At 38.8% G+C, this 24922-nt stretch overlaps 1 protein-coding gene across 1 annotated transcript in view; it reads right to left on the bottom strand.

Annotated features, from left to right (window-relative positions):
- Positions 1 to 24635, bottom strand: part of LOC135678912 (histone-lysine N-methyltransferase ASHR3-like) — a 25332-nt gene extending 697 nt beyond the window's left edge. Inside the window, exons 1-11 of the mRNA XM_065192159.1 lie at positions 24150 to 24635; positions 22739 to 22885; positions 17509 to 17673; positions 16630 to 16656; positions 16174 to 16291; positions 15918 to 16017; positions 12352 to 12445; positions 11970 to 12048; positions 9341 to 9512; positions 9139 to 9219; positions 1 to 101 (exon numbers count right to left, since the gene is read on the bottom strand). The exon at positions 1 to 101 is cut by the window's left edge and continues 64 nt beyond it. Of these exons, the coding sequence (XP_065048231.1) occupies positions 1 to 101; positions 9139 to 9219; positions 9341 to 9512; positions 11970 to 12048; positions 12352 to 12445; positions 15918 to 16017; positions 16174 to 16291; positions 16630 to 16656; positions 17509 to 17673; positions 22739 to 22885; positions 24150 to 24488 (1423 nt within the window). The 5' untranslated portion in view covers positions 24489 to 24635. The remainder of the gene's footprint in view (positions 102 to 9138; positions 9220 to 9340; positions 9513 to 11969; positions 12049 to 12351; positions 12446 to 15917; positions 16018 to 16173; positions 16292 to 16629; positions 16657 to 17508; positions 17674 to 22738; positions 22886 to 24149) is intronic.
- Between the last annotated feature and the right edge of the window lie 287 nt (positions 24636 to 24922).

Raw genomic sequence — 24922 nt, forward strand, 5'->3', positions numbered from 1 at the left:
AGCAGGATAACATCTGGTTTATCTTCTTCTTACTTCCCAAGTATTCTTGGCAATTGGAAGCTCCGCAATAACATTTAACCATGGGTCCAAAGTGTACAAATCTAAGTAAACAAACACAAGACATAGTTGTCTCAGAATTAGGGTTCTGGATAGCTAAAAAAATTATTAAACGCTTTCAAAAGGAAACAAAATTAATATTGGAAAATACTGCCCATAGTACATAATCACTAGTAATTTTAATAAAACAAATGTTGAATATAAGTAACATTTGAAACCAGCTTCCGAAACACATTCTCAACCAGCTTTAGCTGGCATGCCTTATGTGCCCATAGTACATAATCACTAGTAATTTTAATAAAACAAATGTTGAATATAAGTAACATTTGAAACCAGCTTCAGAAACACATTATCCACCAGCTTTAGCTGGCATGCCTTATGTGCCTGTATAACTAGATGCATGAAGGCAAAAAGAATAGTCAAAAGAACCTAATTTAAGTACACAAGACATCAATTTGTGAAAGTTGACAGCTAGAACTATTGTAAAGCATACATTAGCTAGGACTTTAAGGAATTGACAGAAATCAAGAATTGCACAATGTTTCTCTCCCTATAATGGTAAATGACTATTTCCAAGAAGCACAATCCGACACTAAAAGAATAAAGCCTTCAGGGCAGATCAAACAAAGTTAAGGCACCAGCACAACTGGATCATCTTAAGATGAAAGTACCAAAGGGTTGACAATAGTTATAATTGCAGGGGATGTAAACATGTCATCACAAACTTGAGCTATCATATTCCAAGTTAGCCCATCAAGTCATGAAGACGATGCCAGATAGGTATCTGTTTAACGACTGCTCCCAGCACCCAACAGAAGTCCTTTGCATCTATCCTTTTCTTCAAATCAGTCATGCATTGATTGATAGATGGCAGAAAAAAAGTACCAAGGTACCAAGAGAATAGAGCAAGGAGATTGAATGTGAAAGTAGGCATCAGCACTCAGTGATTTAAAAAGCGCTAGGCGTCAAAAGGCGTCAAGGTCCAAAAACGCCCGAGGCGCTAAGCGCTCGTCTAGGCGCTCGCCCGAGCGAAGCGAGACGTTAAAATATAAACATATATAATATAATTAATATAATTATTTAAATAAAAAATATAATATTAAATTAAGAAAATCGAGTACAAAATCACAATGTCATATTAATAAAAAGTCTCAAAAATCAAAACAATAAAATTTTACATCAAATCTATTGAGTTGCTCTGTACACTTGCCATTTATTCTTAAACCTAACAATAATTTTAAATAAATAAAAATTAATAGTATTAAAATTAAAATAATATATTATTAATCTAATAAATAAAAATACTATTATTAGTATACAGTTAGCGGTATACTGTTAATATACTGTTAACAGTATAGTGAGAAGAGTGTGAGAAGACCGAGGCTGCTAAGGCAACGACAACGGTAGCGGGAGTGGCGAGCGATAGCGGGAGTGGGAGTGGGAGCGGGAGCTGCGAGTGGCGAGCGATGAGCGACGACAACAGCGATGTGCGACGATTGTGGTAGCAGCGAGTAGTGACAATGGCAGCAGCAGTGGCAGCAGAGAGCAACGACAACGGAGAAGAAATCTCAACGGCAAAATCACAAGTGTTAGGGTTGGGGAAGTCGGGGAAATCGTGAGAGGGAGCCTATCGGTGATTTAGTTGGTTCGATTGAACCAACTAAAGCACCGGAGACTGAACCAGACGTAAAACACTGGTTCGGTCGCCTGGTTTAACCCGGGCCCTCGCCCGAAGCGCCCGGGGCCTGGGCTCGGGTGAGCGCCTAGGCGGCGCCTCGTTGAAGCGAGGCGCTTGGACATGAAGCGAGGCGCTCAGGCCTCGCCTCGCCTCGCCCGAGCGCCTAGGCGAGCGCCCGAGCGCCTATTGAAATCACTGTCAGCACTGCAGTATATTCTTGGTTTTTCCCCCTTTACTCATGTTTCCTATTTTTATTTTTATTTTTAAGACGAGATAAACTAGTGCTCCAGATTCCAGTTCCAACACTGATGTATACAGCCTTTTTCACTTATTGTATACATTTTACTATCATTAATTTCATCTAATTCTAGTGAAAGGCATTGATTTAATAGACATCAAGTCCCACCAAGAAGTTGGATACATGAGACAGACAATTGCATTACAATATATATATAAGCTACGGAATAGGGCACCATGCAATTATTTTACTTGCTACAGAGAGAATCTTTGATTTGCATCCTTTCGGGGACTTGTGAAGAGTCACTTGCCCAGCCAACACTTGGTCATATTTTCATCACCAAGACTCATCCTATTATACATAAAGAGACAACCAAAAATGCACTGGCATTATGCTATGATTAAAGGAGCTCCAAAGCTATTTACTGAAATTACCTAAATTTTGGTTTTGCATTTCTCTTTGAGCCCATTTTCCCTTCTTTTTCCTAAAATTTTTTTTAGCACTGCTTACAAAGGCCACATCTGATATGCTGGTTGGAAAGTATTTATGATTAATTTTGTTTTATTGTCTATACTGAAATTCTCATGATACTATTTTTGTGTTGATCACTGCTATAAATACAAGTAAATGAGCTGGCATTATGAGTAACAAGATGTTAGGACTCTAGCTAGGAGAGTCTTGAGAGGGGTATTCATGTAAAATCTATCTAAGCCGACCCCTATTAAAGAGGTGAAGAGGCCGGCTAGGATTTGGAAGTTATTTCTTAAAGAAGAATTAGGAATTGTAAAGGAATAGGAGTCTTGAGTAGGAGTCCTATTAAGAGTCTTGAGTAGAAGTCTTAATTGAGTAGGAGTCCTATTAGGAGTTAAGGTTTAGAAACCCTATAAATAATCATGTATTCATCCTCTTTTGATAAGCAATGGATGAATCTTTTCTGCAGTCTTTGAGCAGCAACTTGAAGGGAGGAACCCCTATAGAGTTCCAAGGAGGCCAATCCCCTAAAGAAATCAACCCCAAGTTTAGAATCTGCAAGGGTTCTAACACCTGGTATCAGAGCACCATTCTTGGCATCTCACTGCCCTTCCACAGCCATCCATCAATCCTCCATAGCCGCCCAAAGCAATTCCCACAGTTGCTTAAAAGATCGTCACCAAATTTTGTCGCCATCTCCACCACCACGGATCATCCTTTGATCTCCCCATGAATTGCAATAGGTTCTGATTTCCTACCTTACTTCTGCTGCAATTTAGTTATCCTTATTCGAAAATCCAAAAAAAAAATTATTCCTGTATTGCTGCATAAACTTTTTGTCGTAAAGTTTTCATCTCTACGATGAAAGATACATTGCAGAATTCCAACCGTATAGCACATTCTCTTTTATCTTGCTACTGCGTTTTTTCTATCCAAATCTCTACGAAATTTTCATGACAGCTTTGACACTTCCTAATAGTAGATTTTCCTTTGGTTTTATCAAAAAATTCTCAATATAAACTAATGATCATTTACGTCTAAGCTGCTATACTTGAAAATCTGCACTGTAAAATTCCAACTGTAAAGCACAGTTTGTTTGATCTTGCTACTATATTTTTTCTATCCAAATCTCTATGAAATTTTTATGATAGCTTTAATACTTCCTAATAGTAGATTTCCCTTTGGTTTCATCGAAAAATTCTTAATAGAAACCACTGATCTTTTACGTCCAATCTGCTACACTTGAAAATCTATGATGCAGAAAATTTCAGCCACATATTGTTGCCTTAACCCATCTATTTGCAATCTTTTTTGAATAAAATTTCTTACACTTCATAGATCATCTTGGCTTCCATCTAAGATTGATCTATTAAGGAATTCATCTCTAAAAACGATTTTGTGTTGCTACAAATTTTCGTCGCAAACCGCTGAAATTTTTCGACGAGAATTCTGCTATCGCAACTTGCACCAATTTCCTTGTTGTTATACTGTCGAAATTTTCTTAATTAAATTGGACATCCTTGCTGTCATATAAATTAAGATTTTGCTATCAATTCTCTCCTCAAATTTCTCAAGTTTTTGGTGAAAATTTCATCGAGAAACCATTGTTTCTTTGACGACAATTCTGCTCTTACAAGACAACACATACCTACAGCAACTTCCATTGATTTCTATCAAACCTTTGCTGCCATCTACCACGGATCTAAAACTTTCATCCACAGCCCTAAAACTCCACCAAACCACACCCTCAAACTAAAACAGCCACAAAACAAGCCTAAACCGCAACCTACATCCACCAATCCACCAACCCTTTCGACCATCACTTCTCTCAACCTATACATGCCTTTAACCCGACAACAAAAGAGAGATCTTAACATCACATATTTGGAGACATATACTATGGCATCTAAGGAGGCAATCAATGCTAAATTCGAAGCCTTCGAGACGCTAATGGAAGATAAGATTCGGACTCTCTTTACCGAACTCAATTTGGGCCGACCACCAAGCCCGAAGAAATCACATCAAGGGGAGAGCTCTAACCAATCGCACCAAGCCCGAAGTGATGACTTCCAAGAGATGAGAGGTTCTATGATCGATCCCAACTATCCACGCATGAGGGTGGACTTCCCTAGATGGGAAGAAGGAGACCCGATTGGTTGGATCTCGCATGCAGAGTGATATTTTCGGTACCACAAAACCGCGGATGTATCTATGGTGAAAATTGCAGCTATACATCTTGAAGGGGATGCCATACAATGGTTTGACTGGTTTGAACACACTCATGGAGTCCTCTCATAACGACAATTCAAAGAAGGACTGTTGATCCGCTTCAGACCAACCGATTACGAGAACATTGACGGACAACTAGCAAAGATCTGACAAACCTCCACCATTCAAGAGTACCAAACCAGGTTTGAAAGGTTATCTAATCAAACTCGTGATTGGTCTCAAAAACAGCTATTGGGGACTTTCATTAAAGGCTTAAAGTCGGAGATCCAAGGAGAAGTTAAAGCGCGACAACCATACACGCTTATGGCAGCCATCTCTTTCGCACGACATCAAGAGGAGCAATTGAACCATGAAGCTCGGAGGACTAGGGTCGCTCCTCGACCAGCAATACTGAAACCCTCTGCCCCCCCTACTGTCGACTGAGTCCTTGCACCAAAAAGGTTGACAAGAGAAGAGCTTCGGGAGCGATATGCGAAGGGGTTATGTTAGCACTGCGACGAGCCGTGGAGCCGTGAGCATTATTGTAGTAAAGGGAGACTTCTTATGATTGAACCAATAGCAAAAGAGGTCATTGAACATCTAGAAGAAAGCCTTGAACATGAAGAAGATGTGGAAGAAGAGCCACAACCGACCGACATTAATGTACACGCACTAGTTGGCTACTCAAACTCGCAAACGATGAAAGTTGGAGGCCTTCTCAAACAACAATCGATCAATATTCTCATCGACACGGGCAACACTAATAACTACCTAAATAGTAAGGTTGCAGCTCGGATGGCACTCCACATCGAAGGTTGTAGCAAGTCCGATATAAAGGTCGTCGACGACAGAACCCTAAAGTGCGACCAAAGATGCCAGCGGGCGAAACTACTACTGTAGGACCAAGAGATAACTACATATTTTTTCCTCCTCCCTCTTGATGATCATGAGGCCATGCTCAAAATTAAATGATTAACGACATTAGGTGATGTTTCTTGAAATTTTATGAAACTAATTATGAAATTTTACAGTAAAGAGAATCAAGTGATACTGCACGGGAAACGTGGGGGCGACATAACATCGATTTGCACGCAACAAATGGAGAAGGTTTTGCATAAAGCATGCAACGGCTTTTTGGTACAACTTGAGCAACAAACTAAGGGAGAGCCAACAGAATTTGAAAATCCAAATCTACTTCCTTTGCTTGCTGAATTTTCAGATATATTTGATGAACCGCGCAACCTACCTCTTACCCGTCGGCATGATCATTGTATAACGATTCTTCCAAGCAAATCTCCAGTAAATACTCAGCCATATCAGTATACACATCTCCAGAAGGATGAAATAGAAAGGATTGTAAAAGAGATGCTCGAAACAGGAGTTATTCAACCAAGTTGCAACCCCTACTCTTCACCGGTGCTCCTCATACGAAAGGACGAAACATGGCAATTGTGTTGATTACCGAGCTCTCAATGGCATAACCGTCAAGGACAAATACCCTATTCTAATAGTAGATGAATTGCTAGAAGAAAGGGAACACAAATCTTCACAAAGCTGGACCTTTGATTAGGGTATCATCAAATACAAGTGTGCGAAGAAGACATACTGAAAATCACCTTTTGAATACACAACAAACACTACGAATTTTTGCTTTCTTCAACAGAAGGTGGAATATCTTGGGCATATCATATCAAAAGAAGGTGTGGCAGTGGACCACTTCGAAATTGGAGCAATGCAAAACTGGCCGACCCCGAGGAACATAAAATTGCTACATGACTTTCTGGGTTTAACGGGCTACTACCGCAAGTTTGTGAAAAACAATGGAAAGATCAGTGCACCACTTACTTCCTTACTAAAAAAAGATGTCTTCCAATGGTCGAACAGAGCCTCCGCTGCCTTTGACAAACTTAAGGCAGCCATGACGACGACGCCGATGCTAGCACTACTAGATTTCAGCCGACCCTTCATTATTGAGGCCGACGCATCAGGAGTCGGAATTGGAGTCATTCTCATGCAAGATGGTCGACCACTCGCATACACTAGCAAAGCATTATCTCCCTCCCATCAAAATATGTCAACATATGATAAGGAGATGCTCGTCATTGTGCACACAGTAACGAGGTGGAGACCCTACTTGATAGGTCAACGATTTCAAATTAAAACCGACCATAGAAGCCTCAAGTACTTTTTGGAGCAAAAAATATCATCCCCTGAGCAACAAAAATGGGTAACAAAACTTCTTGGATTTGATTATGAAATAACTTACAAAAAGGGGAAAGAGAATGTTGTTGTAGATACGCTTTCACGACTACCCGAGCAAGCTAAATTTTTGACTGTTTCACTTCCGACCAGTGACTTCCTCGAGGATATTAAGATGGAATGGCAGGAAGATTCGGAGACCAGTAAGATCATAAAAAAATTGGAGGAAACACCATGCCTCGTGGCTCATTACAGTTGGGACTCAAAAGAATTACGCTATAAGGGACGCATTGTGCTTGTGCCAAATTCTACTTGCATCTTCACGAGCAGATTTTGGACAGAGTTATTCCAAATGCAGGGCACTAAATTGAAAAGGAGTACGGCGTATCACCCACAAACCGACGGTTAGACGGAAGTGGTGAACAGGTGCTTGGAGATAGCCCAAAACCATCCACCAAATATAACTACCCAAGGAGAACTCCCGACCTAATCGAGTGCCATTATTGATCGATGGATCATGACTCGACGACGACGACCCACTACTGAAGTGCTAATACTGTGGACGAACTTACCAGCAGAAGGTGCCACTTGAAAGAACTATGACGACATGGATCAAATTCCCAGAATTCATGAATCGTCAGCCTCAAGGACAAGGCTGATTTGAAGAGGGTGGGTCTGTTAGGACTCTAGCTAAGAGAGTCCTAATTAAGAGGGGTATTCATGTAAAATCTACCTAAGCCGACCCGTATTAAAGAGGTGAAGAGGTCGGCTAGGGTTTGGAGGTTATTTCTTAAAGAAGAATTAGAAGTTGTAAAGGAATACGAGTCTTGAGTAGGAGTCCTATTAGGAGTCTTGAGTAGGAGTCCTATTAGGAGTTAGGGTTTAGAAACCTTATAAATAGCCATGTATTCATCCTCTTTTGATAAGCAATAGATGAATCTTTTCTACAGCCTTTGAGCAACAACTTGGAGGGAAGAACCCCTATAGAGTTCAAGGGGGTCGATCCCCTAAAGAGATCAACCTCAAGTTTAGAATCTACAAGGGTTCTAACACAAGATACATGGGCATGGCCCAATACGCAGACCAACCCCATTTCAGGCTGTCTGGTTAAAATAATAAAAAATCTAAAAAGTGGTGAGACCCTGTCCAACTAAGCATTAAAAAAGAAAAAAATTCGGGCTCGCGTGCAAGCCCTCTTCCCGTGTACGATGCCGCTGCTTCCCGAGTATGCTGTTGTTGCTTCATCTCCTATTCTTTCTTCTTTCTCTCTTCCTCACTGAAACACCAATACATATGAGCATACCATGTGTTGGTGCAACAGTATGTACCGATCTGATAGTTTGCCGAAACGAGTCTAGTACTCAATAAGGCAATCCTTGATAAGTAAGCTTACAGGTCTCAATTAGAATTTATCCTTGTACTGAAGATGATTCTTCAGAGAATCAGACTTAAAGGACTAGATTAAAGCACATTGTAACTCTTTCTGTTTTGTGGTGCCTTCTTGTAGTCACTCATTGAAAAGTGAACTCAGCATTCTTTAACTTTAGCCATCACTTCACCTTCTGTTATTGTTGTTTATCGGTGACTCTCTTTACCGACCATGCTTAACATATCTAAGGATGAACTAACTCATGATATTTTTCACTGCTTATACACTTTGTAGTGGACCTAACACCATTTTCCCTTCCAACAAATCCATTTGATGACAATTCGAACAAATTAGAAAATTAAAATATTTATGTGATGGGCACCAGGAACTTGACAAGCCAAATTTTAGAGTACTCTTTTTGAGAGGGTATCATTTGATGTGTGCAGGCCAACTTAAAGACCATTTCTGCTTACCTCAACCCTCTCTCAGACCATGTGTTGCTTTCTTAATATATTCAATGAAAATGCCAAGCTTCACATATTAAAACCCTCCGAACATGTTAAAGAAGAAAAAGACTTTTCAAGGTTGGTGTGGAGAGATGATGCTATGGAACTCAGTTGGTGAATGCATTAGGAAAGAAATGCTAAAAACTTCCTTAATCCTCAAGGCTTCAAAGGACAGAACAACTGATAAACTAATTAACCATTTGTAGAAGTACTGGAGCTCATGTATTAAAGGAAAAAAGAAAATAATATCTTTCATGGTTAAAATATCAGCCTCTCTGAATATTTAATCTTCTGCATTGCCCCTTATTGTCCCCTCCCTGTGTTATAGGCTCTATGGTTTTGACTGTTCTTTTCATGAAAGAATGGTGGTTTCTTTTAAAGAAAATTCAAGAAAGACCATTTCATCAGGTACCTGTAGTCATATGTAAGAGGCTCCCCAATGTCTATTGAACGAGAAGCAAAAACACCAACACGTGTCTCCCCATCAACTTGCCTGCATCACAGAAAAGGATATCAGCAAGTGAAATGTCATTTCACAGTAGAAGTAAAACTTAATAAAGAGAATAGATAGAAGGGACTAGCTTCAGATGTACAATTATATAAAAATGCTCTACCATTTTTCAAGTTTGCAGTTTGGATCACAACTGTGGTTAAGAAATCGAGAAGTGTTTCCTTTAAAAGTAGCATCAATTATGAAGTCTTTATGAATTTCACACATGTAGAATTTCTGATCGCCTCGATGTTTCATGTCCCACAGTCTTTGCTCGCACAAGGCATCGTCAATGACTGAATCAAGACACAACAAAGGTGAGTAACACAATGGAGAAACATTACTTCAAATGCACAGCAGCACATTCATAGGGAAAGAACCATCATATGATATTGGAAGTGGTTTTATAGTAAGGTACAATGGAACATACACACATTCAAACCAATTGATGGGAACTATGATACTATGAACTATGAACTATTCATAGAAGCATATCATATTCCTCAAAACCTCGACCCCCAATGCTCAATGAAGCAACTTATATACATTACATTACCATCAATTTTTCAAAATACTGAAATCTATAATCAGGATCTTGAGTCCCTCTCAATTATCATCCTTATTATTTCTTTCATCCCCTGTTTGTTCCTCATTTAAATCAACTGTATTTTCCTTATTATTTATCTGCAAAAGCAAACTCCCCACTTTTCCAAACATAAGCCCTAAGCTCATCCTTCTAGTATGCATTGGTTATCACAACTTTTCCCTACCAAATTTAAGACTTTGTTTGGTTACAAGGGGAAAGAAGAGAAGAGTAATGACTAAGAAAGGAAAAATGAGAAAGAAAATGAGAAAAGAGAAAAATAACCCTATCCTTGTTTGGACGAATAGGAGAAAAGAGGAAAGATCACTTGGTTTCTTTCTTTCTTCCTACATCTCTCCAGTTTGGGAGAGAAAACGGGGCCTTGGAGAGGGAACAGTTCTAATTGTTTCACTCCATTTCTGTCAACATATATTGCCAGATGAGATAAAGCTATTTTTTCTTCATTTCTCTCATTTAATATCTGAAAACAAACAAGAGAAATTAACTCTTTCTCATCTCTTCTCCCCAGGTCTCCATTTAAAGATATGACAAGCTCATTTACATGAAGCTAATAGTCCACATTATTCCAGGAGTGTTAAGAATTTGTTATGCCTTCAATAGGCCATGTTACACTAAACAAACCGATATTATCAAAAACATGACAAGAATCTAGTCCCTTGGAAAATGCTTACTTCATTTATATTAAAATCCTTCCAATATTAAAAGGATACACAACAAAAAAAGGCCATAGGACAAGGTTAGTATATGGATTATGAAGGCATGGATAATAGGCAATACGAATAACTTAAAGAGCCATAATTTTATCCACATGGCAAAATTCAGATAGGGCTGACTCATCCATAGGACAAGCTAATTTATGAAATTATGAACTATGATGGCTTAATGTCCCTAAAGCTAGGAAATCACAACTTGCCTGATTATTTTAGAGCTCTTCATATCGGCTACTGCCAAATTTTATCCGAATCAACCAATTCTTAAAATCTTGGGGCAATAAGATTCAAAATTTATGCTAACAAGAAAAAGGTTATCAACCAAAAGATATCCAAGAAAATAGTTGAATAAACTTTAAAAACAAAGATGACAAAGTTATAAAGAATAATATATGAGAAGAGCATGAGATACAGCACCTGAAAATAGAGTCATAGACCAATTAAGACAAAAGTGATGAAGATGAGGACCTATAAAGATGGATCCAGGTTTTTGCACCATGCATGGTGTTGTTGAGAAACTTAGTGGAAAAAATGCTTGAAGCTGATGAATTTTTTGGCAACATAGAGGGATCCATGCTAAGCCATGCCATTCTGAAGCTGATTATTTCGCAAAATGCCCAAGCTAATAATACTTTGCCTACTTCAACTGGTATGTGGAGTGTGACAGTCATATAATCCTAGTGACAATTAAACCTTCTGCATTGTTCACAATTTAAGATTTTGCTTGGAACAATTATGATAAGCCTGTTATAGCATCATTTTTCCTGTGTACTCTTAACAATGGCTTTTTGTTCATTTCTTTCGGAAAAATAAATACAAAAAAGGAAAGAATAAAGAAGTGTTGGATTTACCACGACTAGTTGTATTCCTCTTCTTCCCATACAAATTCTCTCCCAAAAAAAGAAAATGAATCAACACAAACAACCAAAACTCTCCTTAGTTCAACACCCAGAGATTAGAGGAACTCTTCAGCAAGATGTCAAGAGGCCAGGTAAGTTCTTTTTCTTTCTCCCACTCTTCCTCTTTTCTTTCTCTCGCTTTACTAATTTCTTCCAGTTGGTTTGTCAGCAAATCAAAGTTTGCAATAGTCAAAGATGGTACAGGTAGTAGCTAGAATGCATGTTACATGTACTTCAGTCCTAGTTTGTAGCAGGGTTGTAGCATTTATGTAAAATTTATGCAATATTCACAAAAAGGATTCATAAACCAACCTAATTACACATACTTTTGGAGAAATCTAATTGTCATAGTATAGGCAAAAGAAGCATTGAGTAATTTAATTGCAGTGCCTATGCTTTTGGCTATTGTCATGTATCAATCACAAGCTTAAAATTAGTAAACATAGGACAATCAAATGGAATAAAAGAATAAATATTTCAAATTTGCATCTCAAATTTTGATGTGTTACTCCTGAAACTAATAAAAGAAAATCAACATACCTTCTCCAATATATTCTATCACAAAGTCTCCCTTCTCCATAACCTCTAATGCCACGACTCCCCATCCACAATATTCAGTCTGAAAGAGAAGAAGCACTCAACTAATTATGCCAAGAAAACTGTTAGAATCAAGTGAAGTTCAGTGACATCATGTAGACCATCTTGCCAAAATACTGTTTCAGTAACTACTAACTAAAAGGATCCATCTACTGATAGAAATGCAACAGAAGATGGAGCTCGGACTTTTGGAGTTCAAGACTGAATTTAAAAATGAACCAAATCTATACAAAAGGAGGACACAGAAAACCACATTCAAAAGCCACTACAGTAAATTGACATTATATCAACACCCATACCAAGCACATCTTGAGAGAAGAGTTACCTTAACAACTTTAATCTTCTTCTCTTTGCGGAAGGGTCTGTTTCTACACATATCAGAACAATGACAATCCTTGGAACAGCTGATGGAAAGACCCCTGCTTGGAAATTTAAATAAAATGAAACTATCACACAAGGCTGTTGAAAGCATGAACTGAATTGAAGATATAAATATAAAAAAAATCATCCAGTGACAAGTTTAGTTTACTTCACCAAGCATCCAGGAAAAAATAATCAATAAAAAGCATATTGTGCAACACATATGGTGAACAAAAGATATAAATTTTAGAGACCCATTATCAAAAGAAACAACAAAATGTTAACTGAAAGTCTTTGATTATTTATAAGTAATAAAAAAGCGAATCCACAGTGAATGAACATAGCTTCAGTGCATTTTCCTTGTATGCATTCCATAAAAATATTTCAGTTGTGTTTATGTGTCGCATCTTTAGATGAAGTGAACATAAAGGCCATCATCTATAAAAACAATAAAATTTTGTATTTAATTGATTCGATTGAAATTAGAAACCCCTAATAAGATAAAAAGGAGACTGACTATAGAAATCCATTTAAGCCAAATGTTATTTGTTAAGTACTATGGATTGTAGATATTTTTGGCCCTAGGTTCATATTGTAAATTCACTAGTCTGCAAACTCAACAACTTCAGAAACAACAAGAGATTGCTAAATTATGTACGCAACTCACTAAGAGAAAATGATACATCAAACTGCATGCAATTAAACACCACAAAGGTATCGTTTTGGGTTTATTAAAAGTTAAGGAAAATTTACAAGCAAGTCACAAGACATCATCTTGAGTAATTATATCTTCATATAAATTTCTTTATTGCAAAGTAAACTACATTGTTGCATGCTTCTTGAACATATCTAATGGACAGTCATAAAAATTCAATTTGACAGCTATGTTGATGTCTTAAACCCGTATAGAGAATGTGCTTATGCAGACCCAGAACATGACATTCCAGATAATGAATGGCTGCTGAGATGATGAACACCCTTTCATTCTAGCAGTGTTCTACAGTTGACACACGAATCACCTTAGGCTAAATAAAAGTGAAGTATCCCAGATCACACACAAAGCAGTATCAACAATCACAACTTTGCACAAAAACTAGATGATGTGGAGGTAAAACCAGAACATCATATTTCAATCTCTAATCATCAATTTAGTTATGAAAGTTTCTTATTGCAAGTTATGATACAATCATGCAAATTATCTTATTTGAGTTTGTATTTAGTCTCCATGGCTTGACTTTTGATACCATGAACCTTATTTAGGTATCTTCTTGATGTAGTGCATGGCTAGATTTGAACATAAAGTGTAACATTGAAAAGTAAAATTATATAACAGCATTGGATAATAAAATTAATAATAATCTCATGCTTCATGTTAATCAAGTTTCAAGACATCTTGTTCCAAGACACCAATTCCACATCACAGTTATCAAGTTTCAAGGCAAATCAAGTTCCAAGACAGAGCTATCAGTTCCACGGCACTAAGTTCCCATGAATTAATAATGTTTTCTAAATTGTTTCTTTGTAAATTGACATTATTCATTGGTTGTTGAGGGTTGAGCTAGATAGGGTAGCTGGCTGTTGATATATTTAGTGTACAAATCATTTATAAAAAGGAGAAGAGAAATGAATTTCGGAGACAAACTTGAATAAGTCTCATCAATCCTCATAACTGTGCTTTTTAGCTCTTGGTTATTCCACAAATAGAAGAGTTCCCTTTTCATTATTCTAAATTCTCACTCACCCTTCTTGTTTCCACATCACTTCTCTGGAATTTCTATGGCTATACATTACATGAACTTATGTTTCTCTTTAATGCCGTGTATTGTTAGTTAAATACAACGATTTCAATAAGCGCTCGAGCACTCGCCTAGGCGCTCGGGCAAGGCGAGGTGAGGCGAGGCGAGGCAAGGCCCGAGCACCTCGTTTAATGTCCAGGCGATGCGCTTCGGCGCCAGGTGCTTCGAGCGAGCGGTCGGGTTAAACCAGGCGACCGAACCAACGTTTTAGGTTTGGTTCAGTCGCATTTGCGTTAGTTGGTTCAATCAAACCAATTAAAGCACTGATATCAACCTCCCAACATCCCTCTCACGACTTCCCCAACCCTAACCCTGCTCGCGATTCCGCTACCGACATTTGCTCTCTGCTACCGCTGCCTCTCTCCGCAATAATTGCATCTCTCCACTTTCGCTACTCTCCGCTGTCGCTGCCACTGTCGTTGCTCGCCACTACCACTATCATTGCTCGCCGCTGTTGCCGCTGCTCGCTACTACCGTTGCCACTATCGCTGCTCGTCGCTACTGTCGTTGCCGCTGCTCGCTGCTACCGCTATCGTTGCTCTCAATTAGTAGTCTCGCTCTTACTCTTACTCTCTTCTCACATTAACTCAACTTAGTATATTGTTAACAGTATATTAACAGTATACTATTAACTGTGTACTGATAACAATTTTTTTTATTAATTAAATTCATAATATATTATTTTATTTTAATACTATTAATTTTTATTTATTTGAAATTATTGTTAAGGTTTCAAGATAAATGACAAGTGTACAAAGCAACTCAATAGATTCTCCCACGACATTAAAAAAAAAAATCCTACATGGATGTATAATTATTTAAAAGATCTGAAAGATCCTAATGCAGTGACTTGCATCTTCTACGATAAGACTACTAAAGGTGATATTTTTCGTGCAAAACAACATCTAGTAGGAAATTTCAAGAATGCAGTATCTTGCAAGGATCACATTAAATAATTATATCATATTTTCAACATTTAATATCATATTTTATTTAAATAATTATATTTATTAATTATATTATATATTTTTATATTTTAGCATCTCGCTTCGCTCAGGTAAGCGCCTAGCGCCTCGGGCGTTTTTGGAGCTTGGCGTCTTTTGTCGCCTAACGCTTTTTAAATCACTGGTTAAATATTATTTTGATCTAGTATTGAAAGGACTTGAATATTGGCTAATAAGACAAATTACCTTGAAACAACTTAATAGAAGCCCCCTATGATATTTGTATCAGAAAAGCATTACCAAGGAAAAACAATTATCCTGTCATAATTACTCGAGTCAAGTTGATATATGCACAAATATAGATTCATTTTTAAATCCACATGATGCTCATGATTACATTTGTTAGATGATATAAATTGAGTTGCAACAAGCATTTGTTGACTCTCTCAATATGTGAATGTAGATACTAAGTTAAACATTGACAGAAAATAAATCAACAAACAAATTGGTTTTCTTTTGTAACCTCATAAATACTGAGCCATTGAAAGTTTATATGGAAAGCAAGACATAATGACAAATGAAAAGGGCTGAAAAACAGCAACAGTCTCAGCAAAATTATGCATATACACAAGGGGGAACTTAACTAATTGAAAAAACAGAAAGTTCAATTAAGAAGTGTAAGTTAATTCGAAGGCAACCCACAATACTTGCAGAGCAATCAAAACAACACAAATACATAAGAGTGATCAAAACAACACAAATATATGAGTGATCTAAAGAAACATCAATACCTGCATTCACAATTCTCCTTACATGTGGAGTTAGCATTGCAGTTTGTGCAGCCACCACCAGTCTCAGTACCATCTCGCTTCTTCTTGATTAAGTAAACATCTACTCTTATTAAGGATCCAGAATAGATAATAATTAAAACCTTTCATCCGTAAACAAGAGAAGTACAGAAAGTTCCTTAGAAGGTCCTAGCACATAAAATGTTATGTTTCAGCTTATCTATGACCTTTTTAGCACTAAAGATTTTGCACAGGATACTCCGTCGGATATGTACGTATGGAGATGGCTCCGTTTTGTTCTCCATAACATCTTTCAAGATGCAGCCCATCTTAAACTCTTCATCAGCATATGGAAGAGGCAAGCGGAGAAAAGCTTCCTACGAATTAGAAGCAATTGTCTGAATCATCTGTACAATGACAAAATAATATTTCTAAATGCAGAAACATTACTCTGTTTCTATCAATCTAAAACTTCAAGGACATTTTCAGATTATTCTTAGCAATCTTTCACTTATAAAGAAAATCACCAAAGATTCAACTCCCTACGAACGGCCACAAAAAAATCCAGAAAATAATCACTCATTATACAATCCAATACGAACAAACTTGGCATTATTTGGTTGACATATAAATGTTGAATGGCTCTGAATTTCAAGGTAATCCACAACAAGAAAGCTGATCAGGGAATGTTTAAGGAATCCAAGAAAAAAACTACCTCAACATCCCATGTGGTATCTGCATGCTGTTATCCACTCAAAAGAATCAGTCCTGTCAGCCAACCTTATCAATAAATGTTAAGAATAAAGAAACATTATTCTAAATCAAATACAGGAAAGAGCACAAGATAATGCATGTCACAAGGAACCACCATCACATAGATGTAAAATTTGATTAATCATCACAGTGAGAAAACTGACTCATATACTATCACAGAGAGAATATTATGATAACTTCAATTAAGCAAAAGAAAGAAAGGTCCTAATACAATCAACTATCATATAACCAAGAGGTCAAAATTCAGGGCTTTGATTACTTGTTAGTTCCCTTTAAAGAGCAAAGCCATAATAAACTATCAACCAAACAAATTAACAAGCCAAACGAATCAACCTGAAAAATATATTCAAGACACTGAAAACTGACTAAGGAATATTCCTTTTAGCACCAGCAATGTTATAGATGCCATTGTGCCATAAACCAGCATATTACTTTTTATATTAACCATAATTTCATTGAAAAGAAATGTAGTTCGAATATAGAGCAATTGAACTCTGAAATAAGGAAATTTAAGAACACAAGTGCTTAAGTTTCCTATAATTAAATTGGATAGATATGCCAATTCTAAAAGAGGATCCTTAAAGAAACAAAACTTACTGATAAGAAGAAGAAAATTTCGACAACACAACTGGAAGCAATGTAATTGACTATGTTTTCCAGGCATTGAATAAAGTTCACAAGTAAAAATCACCAAAAACATACATGATAGTATTTGAAATTTTGAACATCTAGAAACTACTGAACCAAAAAGTAATTGAAATGTAGAAAGAGTAATCAAGATAATTGCATATCTTTTCTGGTGATGAAAGAAGAGATCGACCTCCTTCTCAAGATGCCAATCCGAAGAATGCCTCCAACAAACTGCTCGCCCAGGCCGATTTTTCAAATAGATAACATCCGCTGGCCATGGTGCACACTTTGCATGTGCTGCCACTTCACATCTCACACATCGCCAATATGCTTTTTGTTTGCAAACAAAACAACCCTGTGAAGAAAGAGAATGAATATATCACTCAGCTAAAGTTCATCTTTTTTCACTCCATAAAGAGGACTTACCAAAAAGATAAGACAACTGTTGACAGAGCAAACACTTAGAGATGACAAGGCCATAGTTAGCATATTATTTATAACCAGTCTACAAATATAAACAGATGCAGAAACATAACTGCAACTGGGATATTGTAAACTATGGAAACAAACATTTAAAGTATAAATTTTAGGCTAGGTAATTAAATTATAAGTCACGACATGAGCAATACAAAACTATTATTTATTCATAGAAGATGATTAGGCTAAGGAAGATTAGTGGAGATAATTTTTCATAAAATCAAAGTGGGATTACTAAAGTGGATAGCAGCATTATAAAGACGACTGATTGTGTCATGCCCTACAGATTACAGAATTTTTTTTTTTGAGAAATTTGTAATATTAGCTGTGCTTTATTTGTTAGAATGTCAGGTAGTTAAAAGCAATATACATTATATGGATCTTAGATTAACTAGTGATATTGATCAGCATAGCTCAAAGGTGAGAAGAATGTCCATGTAGCCAAGCCCACAGACAGCAAAAGATGATAAAAACAGAAAATCACTTGAAATAGAGTAAAAACATATTTTGAGAAGATCAAACTATCATGCTAAAATATTATTTTACTTCAAATTCCATATGCAACTAATTTTAAAAAGAATAATAGAGAATAATAACTAAACATAACTACGTATTGTTCAATATAAGTAATATTAAATTATCTTCAAGAAGATATTATTGTGAAAAGTACTACTGTATATATATATATATATATATATATATATATATATATATCTCAAAAATATTATAAAATTATCCACCTATAGTTTTGAAAATAACAAGAGGCACTCCATCATGGTCCTAATTCTTCTCTAATCACCATGTGAGTGAAGTGTGGGTTAAAAGGCAATACAAAAAGAAGTTTGATAAGACCCTAAAGTCTTATCGTAAAAAAGAATAAGAGAAAGGGATGATCACTTCGAGAGGATCAGCCTCCTTGATCGTTTCGAGGGGATCGGCCTCCTAGGGTTTGTCAAAAGACAGAATAGTATTTTATAGAGTTCCACCCAGAGTCCATCAGGACTTGAACTCTAATAATAAATAAATATTAAATAAACCTCTACTTGACTCTAACTGAACCAAACCGACTCAATAAACAACTGGACTAAACAGACTCAATAAACATTATTCAAAAGCTCAGAAAAAAGGGTCCTAACAGTTCCTCCCTCTTCAAATCAGCCTTGTCCTCAAGGCTGAGCAGTATCAATCTCGGGGAGCTTCTCTTTCAGCACTTTAGCCATAGACTATCTGCAACGCATCATAACCCGTTGATCAAGTATGGTCTCCACTTTTTGATAGTGTAAGCAACAGGTCGATCTTTCAGTGTAGTAATCGTTGCATGAAACTTCTGACCCTGTATAATCAATTTTATCTTTGAACCTTTGCTATCACAAATGAAAATCCGTCCATCAACGATCTTTACTTCGAATCTGTCATAGTCTTCAATGTGATGGGCCAATCGGTCAACAGTCTCACTGTCCATAAAATTGTTAGTGCTACCAGTATCAATCAAAACTATAATAGGCTGATGCTCTAGAGTTCCGGCAACTTCCATAGTTTGCGAGTTAGAGTAGTCGGCTAATGTATGCATTGTATGTACGGTAGGTTCAACGTCTTCATTAGAATTTATACCTTCATGATCGGAGTCCAACTCTTCTGCTTTCGGTTCCTCTCCAATTGGCTCAATCATCATATGTTTCCCTTGTTTACATTGGTGCTCCATACTCCACTTTTCATCATAGTACAAACCCTTTGCTAAATTTTTCTTGAGTTCTTCTTGGATTAGTCCTCTCGGGTGTCAAGGCTTTGGTTGAGAATAGATATGGTGGGTGACTTACTGATCATCTGATGGTTGTCACTTCTGGTTCCATGATTTTCCCTATTGATTTTTTTCTCATGTAGATGTGCGAATGAGATCGCAGCTATCATAGTGCGGGGTTGACGAGCCTTAACTTCACATCGGATCTCTGGAACAAGCCCTTCAATAAATGTATCCAGAAGTTGTCGTTCCGACCAATCTCTAACTTGATTTGACAATCCTTCAAACCTACTCTGATATTCCAACACTGTAGAAGTCTGACAAATTTTGGCGAGCTGTCCATCCACCTTCATGTATAAGCAGATTGTGTCACAATCTTGGGGCCCTTTTCCAGTATTTCCAAATTTGTGCAACGTAGAACTTGAGCTCCCATCTTGTTGAAATTTGCTAAGGCTCTCCAGTAGGCTTTTTTTTAAATCATTAAGTGTTTCTTGTAGCCGGTTCTCAATTCTGATTTCCAATGCTTTCATTTGTGCTTTCATTGAGTTATCAATGGTCATTTTGTAAGACTGCAAATCTGTAATCTCAACTCCTATTTTTGGTGTCAAGACTAGGGCATAAATCACTATCGTATTCGGTGCTGCTGTTGTGATGCAGTCGGTGGCAACACTATGGGAATAAAGGGTTGCTGCGAGGATGCGAGGATGCAACTGCGGTCACCGCGTGGAGGGATCGCTGTTGCTGAGGGTTTGGAGGCAGCGATGGTGGTGCGGCTGAGGCAGCACTGCCAAGGGCTCGCCACTGCGGTAGCTACAACGGAGGAAGAGTTGTTGCCCTGTGTTTCTGTCACTGCGTGAGATGAGAGCACCGAGGCTGAAAGGCGATGGTTGCGACTGCTGTGACCCAAGGAAGCAACCGCCGAGCAGCCGGGTTGATGGCAACCGACAACTACAGCAGCGGAGACAGAACAAGAGGGAGGTGGCGTTGAAGCGGTCGGGGTTGAGGCTGCAGTGGTGGCAACCGGCGGTTGCGACAATGATGTAGAGCAAGGGGGCTGCGGCAATGGTGCAGAGCGAGGGGGTTGAGGTGAAGGCTCCGATGGCTGGCAGCAGCGGTGGCTGCTGGCCGGAGCGCAGCAGCGACGGTGGAGAAGGAGGCAGCGAGGGTCGTGGCAGCGAGCAATGGGGCTACAGCAACAGAGGAAGCTCTGTTTCTGCAACCGTTGCAACGAGGGGCTGCGGCAATCGACGGCTGTGGCTGCGACCCAAGGAGGGGTACGTCTAGGGTTACGACTGGGGAGCAGCAGCGGTGGTGGTCGAGCGGCCAAGAAGCAACGACGGCAGTGGAGGAGGAGTCGGCGGTGTCACGGTTGGGAACAAGGGCAACCGGTGAGTTGCCCTGTTTTTGTCACTACGGATGCAGAGCAAGGGGGAGTGGCGGCAGTCGATCTCGCCCGAGCCAGGGGGAGCGACGATTGGGAGGCGAGCGGCGATCGCCGCACGGTGGCTGGCAGCGGTGGTGGGTCGGCTGGAAGGCAACGGCGCTCGAGGCACGACTGCGATCGACGAGGGGCTGCGGCAACAGAGGAAGCTCTATTTCTGCAACCGCTGCAACGAGGGGCTGCGGCAACCGACGGCTGCGACTGCGACCCAGGGGAGGGGGGGCTTGGTTAGGGTTGCGACTGGGAGGTGGGCGGCAGTGATGGAGCGACCGGGAAGCAACAGCGACGATGGGGAAGAAGTTGCCTTGCAGCGGTGGTTGAGAAGGGGAGCAAGGCTGCGGCAGGATGAGACACTGGCAGCGTCGTCTCCTAGCAGCGGTGGTGACTTGAGTGGGAGGCGACAGCCACGGTGGACTCTGGCCGGAAGCGGGGCAGGGTCGGTCGCTGGCCGGAGAGCAACGACGGCCGACGGTGGGCTGGCCGCAAGCAAGGGAAGCAGGGGTGCGTGGTTGCGGCTTCTTCTTCTTCTCTTTCTTCTTTCTCTTCTTTCTTTCTTTCTTTCTTTCTTTATTTCTTTCTTCTTCTTTTTTTAATGATGAACTGCAATGAGAACGCCGAGGATCGCTGCTCTGATACCAAATGATAAGACCCTAAAGTCTTATCATAAAAAAGAAGAAGAGAAAGAGATGATCACTTCGAGGGGATCGACCTCCTTGATCGTTTCGAGGGAATCGACCCTCCTTGATCGCTTCGAGGGGATCGGCCTCCTAGGGTTTGTCAAAAAACAGAATAGTATTTTTCATAGATAACTGAAAAGAAACAGTTACATCCCTATTTATAGAGTTCCACCCAGAGTCCATCAGGACTTGAACTCTAATAATAAATAAATATTAAATAAACCTCTATTTGACTCTAACTGAACCAAACCGACTCAATAAACAACTGAACTAAACAGACTCAATAAACATTATTCAAAAGCTCAAAAAAATGGTCCTAACAAAGTTATGTTGCAATTATATAGAATCCCATGCATCTTTTTCTTATAACAATATCCCTATTCCTTCTAAAGGTTAAGGCATCGAATAACAAACATGACAGGCATATGCCAAATGACAATTGCCATGACTGCACAAAATAGCAAATACAATGATAATTACTTCTCTTCTTTTGGTTCATAGTATTTAACTTTCTTCATCTGCTTTCAACCTTTTCTTTCCCTATAATAGTGATCAGCCTCCTTCCATTCCTTTGTTCCATCTTTGAAATTTATCATATTGGCTAGAATTAGTTAAGATCAAATAACTCCAGTAACTTTCAATCGATTTTGGTTTATTTCAATCAACTTCTAGCTCCAAGGCTGCAAATTCAAACGAAATTGGAACAAACTTGCATGATACAGATACAAATCAGGTGTACACTGGAATTGGATGATGTTGAATTGTGCATGATACATGAACTTGTCCTATATGAGCTTTCACAAAATATCAAGGAACAATGGATGTGAAGCATATAATTCAAAAAAAAACTGTAGAACAACAAGTGAAACAATAAGGACTGAAAAGATGGAACCAAAGAAGCAATTACACAGACAATAAACAAATAGTGCACCACAATCAGAAATGATAAGATGAACACAGTACATAGCCAAATATAAAGCAAAGGATAACTCCAGTTTCCACATAAAAATATGCTTAGGCTTTTACTTGTAAAAGCAAAACAAGTAAAATAATATGGTATTTCTCAGATCAAGTTAAGGAATTTTACATGCTGAGGGCACTTGAAAATTTTTGCTGTGAAGGACCCAATCAACTGCTTGGCACATGTCAAATGATAAGCTTCTTGACAACCAAGAACAGAGCACTGCACTTCTTCACCAGGGTAGATACACCTATTGCATATGCGGCAATCAACCTAAAACAGGTTTCTAAAATATAAGTAGCTTGTACTCTTACTTCATTCAAGAAACTAATTTCACAAATCCAAAGTAAGATGGATGCAAAACAATCTTATTGGAAAAGAAAACTTGAAAACCCCCAAATCAGTAAAGTTGAACATTGGTTTGGAATATCTCATGACATGATTACATGCAGTCAACACCCGCATATTGTGAACTTCATGTGATGTCATTGTGGTGGACATAGCTCAGATGCATCAACTGTTCAAATGCTATGTTACATACTAGCAGTTAGCAGTTAGTACCTCTGCTTCTATAGGAGGTTCCACATGTTAAGATATAGTGGAGGACCGTAAACGTTTAAGATGCACTGAGCAGGTATAACTTTCCGGAGTGCAGACACAAGGCAAGGCAAGATGGGGGCTTGTTGAAGCAAGATGTTCTTTGCAAAACCATGAATGAAAAAAATCTTACGATTAACAGAACATCAGGAATCAAAATATACTTACTATGTAAGAAAAATAAAATCAAGAACAAGAACAAGAAGAAAAAGAAGTCTCTGGAGTTATAAACATTGTCAAAATGGGGCAAAAAAAACTTATATATGCAATTGAATAGAGCCATCAAACTAATCTTCATCTAAAAATGGTTCTGTTAATCCAAAAGATCATCCTTTTTTTTTAAATAATGGACCATCTCTTGGCTTTGATCATTTCCCTAACATGGTTCCACTTGAACCAATGACAGTCCATTGTAAAGAAACAAAATTTAAACGAGAAGCTTAAATAAATAAGTGTAATTTGAGGAGACCATAAATCTTGGAAAAGAACAACTGCAAGAAAGACATCAGGAACCAAAGAAACAAAACTTAAACAAGTGCAAGGAGACCGCAAAATCTTGGAAAAGAACAACTGAAAGAAGATATCAGGAACACCAGACTAAAAAGGTCACAGAGGAATGTCAAGCGGTAGACTTTGCAGTCTTATACCAGATTCTGTCATGATAACACCGACTTCCAAGGCTGCCCACTTTCTCTATTACACTAAGAATTGGGAAAATGTTTCCAAGTTCATAAAATTTCTGTCAGAAATTACAAAACCCTCCTTTCTGTTACTGATATAAAAGTTGATGTTCAACTCCTATCCACCATTCATGAACCAAACACCAAGTAGACAACGAAAGCAACCAAAATTAGCACTGTCGCTACTAGGTACACCAATTTAAAGAGCATGAATATCCCAAGTTGTTAAGCAAACCCAAAGCTAGACAAGCACAAATCACCATTCTTGGAGCATTGGTGAGGAAAGGCAAGAAGCACTCCCTCTCGGAAACCCCGGCGGCCATCCTCTTCTCCTTCCAAGCCCTCACGTGATCCTCCAACGAGGCCTTCACGTCGGCGACCTTCTTCCCGGCCTTACGCTCCCTCTTGAGGACCGCGCAGGTGCCGCGGGTCGAGACGGGGAACCGGGGCCGGCGGCTCCACTTACGGTCGAGGTCAGCATCCCCATCTAGGGTTTCCGGGCGGGAGGAGGACGAGGAAGAGGAGGAGGACGGGTCGCCAGGCTGGATGAGCGCTGTAGAGGGCGCGGCGGGAGGGAGGAGGTTGTCGTGATCCAGCATGGCGGAACCCTAGAAATCTAAGGGTAGGGCATCGAGGAAGGGGAGAGTATGGCGAGAGGGAAGCGAGGGGGGAATGAGGTTCACGTTCTTTATTTCTTCTTCCCCTCCCTCTCTTTTATTTCCCTGGCAGAAAAAATAAGAAGTGAGCAACAGAAAATAATAATAATAATAATAATAATAATAATAATAAAGAACGAGGAGGGAAATACTTATAAATAAAAATAAAAGTCGTCGTGGGCGGGAAAATGAGGGAAGAGAAAGCATTTAAGTCGAGAAAAAAAAGCGTCGCGTACTTTTCCCACTCGTTTCCAGGTACCTCGTCTGCAAACTACGGGCCCCACGGAGCTCATGACAGTGGTAGCCATTAATTAGGCAGGTAATTGGCTGGGTAGCCGAAAAAGAATAAAAAATAAAGTAGTACTTGTTCAATTGTT

Source organism: Musa acuminata, chromosome BXJ1-7 (assembly GCF_036884655.1).
Source record: "Musa acuminata AAA Group cultivar baxijiao chromosome BXJ1-7, Cavendish_Baxijiao_AAA, whole genome shotgun sequence".
Taxonomy (NCBI): domain Eukaryota; kingdom Viridiplantae; phylum Streptophyta; class Magnoliopsida; order Zingiberales; family Musaceae; genus Musa; species Musa acuminata.